The sequence below is a fragment of the Loa loa genome, assembly GCF_000183805.2.
Source record: "Loa loa unplaced genomic scaffold supercont3.22, whole genome shotgun sequence".
NCBI classification, from domain to species: domain Eukaryota; kingdom Metazoa; phylum Nematoda; class Chromadorea; order Rhabditida; family Onchocercidae; genus Loa; species Loa loa.
Window position 1 is genome coordinate 213,224 of NW_018108202.1, and position 9,114 is coordinate 222,337.

General features: G+C 30.7%; 1 protein-coding gene across 1 annotated transcript; it reads left to right on the forward strand.

Annotated features, from left to right (window-relative positions):
- Positions 1–1,268: 1,268 nt before the first annotated feature.
- Positions 1,269–5,311, forward strand: LOAG_10090 (galactosyltransferase; the record flags this gene model as incomplete). The annotated part of the gene is made up of 10 exons (XM_003145617.2): positions 1,269–1,372; positions 1,708–1,887; positions 2,170–2,351; positions 2,568–2,692; positions 2,974–3,090; positions 3,341–3,525; positions 3,999–4,114; positions 4,412–4,520; positions 4,751–4,826; positions 5,006–5,311. The coding sequence occupies 10 exons, from the start codon at positions 1,269–1,271 to the stop codon at positions 5,072–5,074; spliced, it is 1,263 nt and encodes a 420-aa protein (XP_003145665.1). The 3' UTR covers positions 5,075–5,311.
- Between the last annotated feature and the right edge of the window lie 3,803 nt (positions 5,312–9,114).

Below are 9,114 nucleotides of genomic sequence, written 5' to 3' on the forward strand. Positions count from 1 at the left end.
ATATGTATATATGCACATTTCCGGAGAAAAAATTCGAAACTAATAGTATTTCCGCATTCACTTTATCAATTTGATGATGTTTTAATCATATGCTTTTACTCTGAAAATATACACTTGGTATTAAATGAAGGTAAAGAGTCAAATTCCGCATAGGTTTTTATTAATTTAGAAATTAATTTAGAGAGGTGAGCAACACTCTAGTAAACTTTTTTCGGAATTCTATCGTTATTTTAAAAGTTCTAAAACTCGTTAGTATCTATAATATATTGCTGCTAACTGTATAATTTGTTATTTTTCAAGTTATGAAGCATATTGGTTAGCATCAAGCTGTTTGAGGTGTGCTTCAAGTAGGATTTCGTGCTTCATAGAATCTATATCCAAAGATGCGACGTTATTCATCTTCCGAATGGTGTGTACTTTGAAGCCCGTTACACTATATGTAATATTTGATTAATTGTCCACATATGATGAATATAATTTTATAATCTGCACGAATGTCAAAATTTCTTATGTTTCCGCAGAACGGAAAAATTGTCATAATTGTGAAAGAGAAAGAACTTCAGTCATGTGAATTCCTGATCTACCATATAAACCATCATTTCTCTGCCGCTAGAAACAATTTATTTCGCTATCCTATTATCAGTAAAAGACTGAGTAGTCTCGAACTTGAATAAGTAAACATTAAACTGTATCCAAAGAACCGTTTATCCAACGGGAGTCTGCGCAATCCTTATCAGTTTTGACGCATAGTATACTGTCGTTGTAAAGCAAAAATAATAAAATATGCAAACAATGCATTTGGTAATTTCATTTATCAAGCGAAAAAAGGATGAACTTGTACCATATTGATTACGTAAAATTCTTATCTCATAACAAGTTTAAAAATATTAATTTTTGCCCTTCATGGGCCAATATTATACTTTTTTCTATTTTACGGTTACCAAATATATTGAACCATTATTTTTTTGACTGAACCATCATTCTTTAATTTGTAGTCTTTCTTCCAGTATTTCATGATTGTTGAAGTTTTTCGAGATTCTAAAACAAGGATCAGTATTCAAAAAACCTTGATTGCTGCGGATACTTCCCAGTGTTCTGAAACTGACTTTACACTTCGTAGATTAGAAGAGTGTTTGCTATTACATTTTGTGGATTGTTCACTGATTGATTTAGCATTTTCAATACTTGTATTTCAGATTAACAACACTGTGTTTCTACCAAATTATTCACGAATTTGCAACCAGTAGTCGTTAATGGTATAAAATAGAATGGCGATAAAATGTTTACAATTGTCGATGAAACAGTTACTCTTGCTTCTTGCAGTTGCAACTTGTTCGTATTTGATCATTGGCAAATCAGTCATGCCAACAAGGTTTGCTTCTATATTGTTTCTGAATAGTGGGAACGATCTGTGTTAATATACCAGTTTTGATTGAATTGTGCATGTTTATGTGTTACATGCTGATACATATATTTATATGCACATGTGTTTATATTCATGTTTCGTGTATGTTGCCTATTTGCCCATTTGCGCAGATCTTCAAATTTCAGTTTTAGTATTTCATTTTATTAAGCAGATATAATGATGTAAGAGATGTAATGAAAGTACGTCTTGTATGTTATTGGTGTTAATATGATAAGTCTGCAAGTCAAGAAGATTGTTGTAGATATGTTAAATCAGTGAATGATATTTCAGTGGTCTTTTAGGTTGAAAACTACAAAACCACGTGATATTTTAAGTATTAAACAGCAGCAACAGCAGCAGCATCAACAAAATACGGTCAACAAAAAATCGCCAATTATTTCTAATGAAAAAACCAAAGGAGACGAAGAAAGTGTTCTTGAGCTTGTTAAAAACGATCATGAAATAGTATTAGAACGAATAAGGTTCGCTTATTTTGAGTGTTTATTTCTCTTAACATTGCTAGTTTTTTTGTTATAAATTTTTTCTTTCTCGGACTTGCTCTTATTGTTTCATTTTTTTTTTTCAGTTTGGTGTGTTTCGCCATAAATTTCTTTCTTGGCCTTCCGTTGTTTAATTGTTTAGGTTAAATCCTCCCCTTTTTTTTCTTCTGTATCGTGACATATAAGTGTCATTGGATGGTTGCCATCATGAAATGCAGGGAGTATCAATTTTTCATTTTCACTTTAGAGTTTTTTTTTTTTCAGATTACCAGATATTATTGATATGCAACGGAATGGAACATCAGCCACTGTGATTGTCGATATGGGGGATAAGCCACTTGCAGAAGACATCCCGTTATTTGACGAACTTAAAAGCCGCTTGTTAAAGAACAGGTCAAATGACCTGAAAAAGATTTGTTCAGAATCGGAAGACAACAGAAAATTGAGTAAGTTACAAAAAAGAAATGACTCTTTAGATGAGCACACAAGATCAGCAAATTAATTAGCGAGTTTGTTTTTTTGCTTAATATGGATTTTGTAAGCATGATTCCAATCTTGTATTGATAAGCTTATAACTGAACTATACAGCTGTAACATTGTTTTTTTTCTTTTTTTAATATGAAATTTGGTTCATAGCCAAACTTAATATGCCATCGTTTCAGTTGGACAATTGCCACAAGCAGTGCTTTTAATAACAAACTTGAAAGAAGCTGAGGTACAGAAACATTATCCATATTTAGAACCTGGCGGACATTGGAAACCAGAAGATTGCACTACAGAACATAAAGTGAGTTAATCAAGTGAGAAGTCTAAATTTGAACATGTGCGAAACACCTAATGCATTCATTTTTGTTTTGAATTATTTAGGTTTCACTTTTGAGTGACTTTCTGCTAAATATAAATGATTTTAATACTGAATGGAGAGCTAAGTAAGTATTAATTCATCTAAAAATTTTAGCTTGATATATTTGTTTTGTGCTCGAACAGAAATCATCAATTCTTATGGTAGAGCAAAACTGTTCTTTGCCCATACTTCTGGAGAATTCCTCAAAACATCCTTTTTTTCAGTTGGCTGTGATAATTCCATTTCGAGATCGTCAAACACATTTGACACGTCTTATCGATTTTCTTATTCCAGTCCTTAAAAGACAGCAGTTGGATTTCCGATTCATTGTAACAGAGCAGGTATGAGAAGCAATAACAGCTAGCACAAATTTGCATCCAGTCTTTAAAATTTTAAGATATGCCTGAAGACATTGTCATAGATTTTTTCATTTTTTAGGTTCATAAAGCTATCTGTTCTATGTTAACGAAGGAGTCATTGAACGTTATTGAATTTCGTCTATCATATTTCATGTAATTTGACTAGCAAACAAGATTTTTATTTGTTAACTGAAATGTAATTCTGATATTTGTAAATGAGTTAGCTTTTCAGTATGGTAATGATCTGTTTAACAAAGGCCGAATAATGAATGCAGCATTTCGCTTAGCTGAACGTCTCAATGTCAGCTGTGTTATATTTCATGATGTTGATATGTTCCCGCAGGACGATCGTAATTTCTACGGTTGTCCACCAACACCACGGCATATTGGTGCTTTTGTTAGTAATCTTGGATATCAGTAAGTTGTCGTTTTCGAGTTATTTTTTTAATCACTTTGGCCTATTCCAATTCATTCTTCAAAAATTATATTCTACAGTTTTGTCTGAATTGTCAGTTTAATGCCTAATATTTTTACTTATAGTTTATTAAAATCATTACAAGACGTTCGATTTCAAAGCAGCGCTTAAAGATATTTCAAAATCAAAATTGATCATCGATCGTTCTATTTTTTAAAGTTCTGTTTAACTTACTACAATTATTTCCGTAAGCAGTGGTTGTTAATGTTTTCTTATTCACTTTTTGGTGTTTTCCGTTCCGAAGAACACTAGCATTAGATTTATTGTGGCAAAAAAAAAATCATTTGTAGATTAAGATTCAAATATATTAGCTTTAAGACCATATAACTATTATACGTCAAAGCTTACAATGCATAACTTCTTGAAAAGCACCTAGAGAAAATTATAATTCGATATGGCAAAAAATTATTTGTAGATTATGGTATAAAGAAATAGTTGGTGGCGTTTTAGCAATTAGTATGGATGATTACCGAACAGTAAATGGTTATTCGAATATGTACTGGGGCTGGGGTGGTGAAGACGATGATATGGGTTAGTTTACGAGTTTTCTGTTTTATTACCAATTCTTGTATTTTCAAGATAGCTTATGGATTTGATTTGGCAACAGCATTCATAGCGGTTGTCGTTGTTGGAAGTCTCTTTCTTTCAAGTGATTGTTGTTTGACTGTTTCGATGTGCAGCTACATTGCAAAAGAGCGTGTTGTGACAAAAGCAGATGATGTATATGTGTTTATCCATCAGAGATAGTCGTAAAATTCGATCGAAATATGTGGGAATAAAAGAAATCGTGTTACGTATTTCAATTTACTTTGGTCTACTGTGTTGCAGGGAAACGAATAATGGCAGAAAATCTAACTATTGAAAGGCCTGATGTTACCACAGGTCGATTTACTATGCTCAAACATGTGAAGAGGAAACGAGTTGCACCAAAATTAATGTACGTTTCTATATTATTATCATTTTTCCATCAATCATAATATTTTTTTTATTCACTTGAAATTGTAAAAGTTCAGAATGAAATTCAGCGGTTTCTGTTGTAGTTCGACAGGAAACGATATAATTAGCGTTGCTTACTGACATAATACGGTTAGGTCATCATTTTAGTGTTATTTCAATGACGAAAACAGTAACTATATTCAATCAAGCAAAATTCGATCTTTTTTTTAGACATAAATTATTAGATGAAGCTGAAACACGCTATCGAATTGATGGCCTGAATGTTACTTCATGGAAAATATTAAAGGTTTGTTTTCGAAGATTCAAGTGAGTTCGGATTTCTCCGTTGTTTTGTACTGTTTAATTTTTCAAGTCGAAAGACGATTTTCATTTCGTAATTCCAAAAAAGTTGAAATATATTGTTATTCCTCTCTGTTTCGAGCTCTAATTTGAGTTTGATTTAGGGGTCAATTTTTAATTTTTCAGATTACACTACGACCCTTATATTATCACATATATGTTGATGTTGGCAAGCCGCCATCAGAATGGGTATGAAAGTTTTTGGTGCTCTATGATTAGGGAATTTCTTTCTACTTTGTGAACTTATGCGGTCTTGAAAAGACTTGATTCTGCTCATTTATGTGAAATTTCATTGTTATAAAAAACGCTGAGCGAAATCCAAAGATGAGCCAATGTTCTAACGAGTAGATGAAATAAATTTAATAAAGCCCTCCTGTGAAAGTAGATTCCCGTTAAGCTCTAAGAGGTTGACCTATTCTTTTTTTTTCAAAACAGTTCTTCAAAAAAATTATATGCTGAAAAAGTGTCTTTTTGTTTGTCGGATGAGCTTGTTATTGGATTTTCATCAAACTCAAATCTTCGCGTTTTTCTGTTTCATTATATATACCTTCTTTCCACTGTTAATAACTTAGCCTGGCACTCCATCTTCTGAACGATTCACCATTACGATCAATTTTGCTGGGAACATTGCATTTTCTGATTGTTTCACATATTTCATGGTACGATTTCATACAATTTTCTGTTTGTGCAATTTGTTTAAATTATATAGCTATTTGTGAATGATCTAAAAACTTTCTCTAGAATTATATATATGTTTCAAGCATGATAGTATGGCATGTGTAAGAATCAAATTTTAATCATTTCAATGTACGCATAATACTATTCCTTTCAGAGAGAGAAAGAGAGAGAGAGAGAGAGTCAGTTTTGCTATTCCTTCTGCGATATATACTGTAAGACATGGTGTAATATCTTTATTTTCTAACATGTGCAACTCGAAAATATAAAATCCCAGCTGTCGTCAACAACCCACACACATGAGGCGTTCTTAGGTGTGTCTCGTATTCACAATCAAAAGGTGTTCTAATTTTACAATGCCTTTGTTCTTGAATACTCAGTACAAGTTCGGATTTTGTTGCAGGCGGAGGGCCATCCTGATTCCTTACCAATATTTTTACCATTTATTGCTGTTTATTGTAACCCCATAACACCGTGAACTACGTATTATTTTCGAATTTTTGCTCCTTCCAAATTTATGCTTGATCTCAAGTCCATAATTATTGCCCTTATCGTTAGATCTTTTCGATTTAATTTTTCAGTAAATCCTACAATATTTACCTTTCAGCTTCATTTCTATCACTTTGCAAATGATATTTATTTGTTGGACGAGGTATACAAAATGAAGTAGCTAATGTTTTAGAAGATATATCTTACTTCATTATTCAGCTTCCCTCTTGTTAAATCCTTTACGTCTCCGTTGTTAATGACACACGATTATATTATCAAACACTTCACTTCCACATGGCCTAGAAATCAGGAGGTTGTGTACTGTTTGTCAATACTAAACCATGTATTTACCCAATATCAAATTTAATCCTTCTCTTCGTAAATATAAGTTAAGTAACATTTTTTATCATTATAATTCTGTAATATTGTAAACAATATACCATATTGTAATTTTATGTTAATGATAGCAGATGCTATTCTGGGTGGGATAAAAGGGAGAAATAACGGTAAAACAAAAAAAAAACATTTGCTATTTCTGTACCAATGATTGATTTTTTTTTATTCAGCGCAAAGCAGATTTTTTATTTTCTTTATTATTACTCTTTTTGTTCTATTAATATTTACATTTATTTGTATTCATAGTTGTATTCATACTGGTGCTGTTAGAATTTGGAAATATTTCTCAGTCTATCAGGTTTCAATGTTTCCCCTTTCATGTCTCTCATGCTTTGCTATAATGAGGAAATTATGTTGAACGCATAGAAATACTCCATTGTTTTACTTCAATTCGCATTTTCCATCGTTTTAGTTACTATATTTATGTACTTTAAGCAGGTGTATTCGAAGTTATTTCTGACGAAAAATGCAACTGTAGAAAATCTGAATTCTGCGTATAATTTTTGTGCATGAAATTATGCATAAAAAAGTTCGTCTACAGATTCCTCATGGTCTAGCTTCCTTTTTTTTGTATAAAATTTTGCATTGAACATGTCCTTGAAAATATTAATCACCTTTGTTTTCTTTAAAATTGTTCACATTTTGTTAAAAGCTCAACTTTCCAAACACAGTCAGAAACAGACTCAGGTTAAGCATTTGTGTGATTGCTGCTTCATCTCTCGTTCCAGGTAATGTTGATTTTCAATCAGGTAATCATCATCATCTGTTAAGTGATTTTTCTTTTTTGTTTTCATGAGTATTAAATTCAGAATTAATTTCATACCAGTAACGAAACATATGCCATTTTCGTCGTGAAACCTGTGTGTTTCTGCTTGGTTCTGCTCTGCATGTTACACTCTTTATTATCATACCCCTTTTTTTAAGAGTTTGATTTTCCTGTTACATTTCGTAATATTATTCCAAAATTTGTTGAGTTGCATTATATTTGGAGCTTGTTGAATATGTTTGTAAGCATGAAGGCATTTGAAGCTATTGTTTTATTTATTGTTCCATGTTAGTGTTTATAAATTAATGTAAAATAAAGCCACAGCGATAAGATTTTGCTTCCTTTGCATTAAATAAGAAAGAAATTTTAAAAATTCTCAAATTTATCACCCAACAATTCACGTCTTTCATGTCCAATATTACAATCATGATGGTAACAGAATCAAAAAAGATGATTTGATTAATGGTAACTCTTCATGCTAAATGATGAGCATTGAAATGATGCTGAGTTGTTTGCAGGGTTACTTTACTTATTCAGCTGCTTTTTTTCAGGTCATATTAATAATCAGTTCGTGTCAAATGTTAAAAATAATCTAACTAATTAGCTTTCGCAATTTTTCGAGTGTTATGCAAATTTTTCTTTTTTTTGGAAATTTTGATATTTTTATTGGCAGATGAGTCATTGATATGTAAAATAAGATGGCAGTACAACTTCCACATAGACGGTGTTGTCGACGAAATAATATTTTAGCTGTGATTGTGATCGATTGTACGTTGTTGTTCACTTATTTTGCCTGCAAATATGCGTATGTTTTGTAATTAAATTAAGAAGAATTTCATTTTGAAGTTTCCCCCCCTTAAATATGTTAAATGATCAAAAGTTAAATGATAAATGATATTTGCTATCATATATAGTACTATTATTTGCAAAAAATGTGCAATTGCCGCAAAGATAGCAGCAATATGATAAGTAAGAAATTGTGCTAGAACAAAAAGTGAAGAATTTCAGTTCATTTATTTAAATAAAAAGTAATGATGGTAAGTATTGAGATGATCATATTTGCAATGCTTGAGGTTAAAGTTCACGGATTATGCATATGATAGTCATTATGACATTAATTTACCAGTCAGTAATATGAAGGTTAATTAAAGAAAAAAATTTGTTCCATTTTTAGTGGAACAAATTTCTTTCTTTGAATTTTCTTTTTTTGTTTCCTTTCTTTTTTTGTGCCATTGAATTTGGTCTTTTAGAAAAGAACAAAAAAAGGTTGAAAATTTTCCAAAATAAGCAACAATTTTGCAACGACCAATGAAAAATGAATTGAATAAAAACCATTAAATAAAATTGTACGACAAGTTAAAACAAAAGACGTCTTTTAAATTTACGAAATTTTGCTTATTTTTTAAGTTTAAAAATTTTCATAGAATCGATAGATACAAAAACTCTTCTAGAAAACAAGAATTCCCATAATTTGAGGTTCTTATTTAATAAAATCTGCCAAAATTTATTACCGAATCTTTTAGCAAAATAAAAAATGATTACAAAGTACATACGGAGGAAGAAGTGTTAAAAAGAGAAATGAATAATGAAACCATAAAAATGGTTCAAGGTGAATTCAAAAATCAAACACTGCCGATGTTTTGGTAAGCTCAAAAAATGAAAAAAAAGAAAACTATTAAATAAATAAAAATAAATAAAAAATAAAACAAAAACTTAAAATATGAAATAGTTATATTTAAAAAAAAAAAACTATTCCATTATTTTGAAGTACTTGTGAAATTATGAAAATATTAGTTTAAAATGAAAAAGAAATTCATTATCAAAATATCATTATTATAATATCATATTATTGATAATAACGATAATTTTATATTTACACGAACTATTTATTGTTTTCATGTTAATGAAG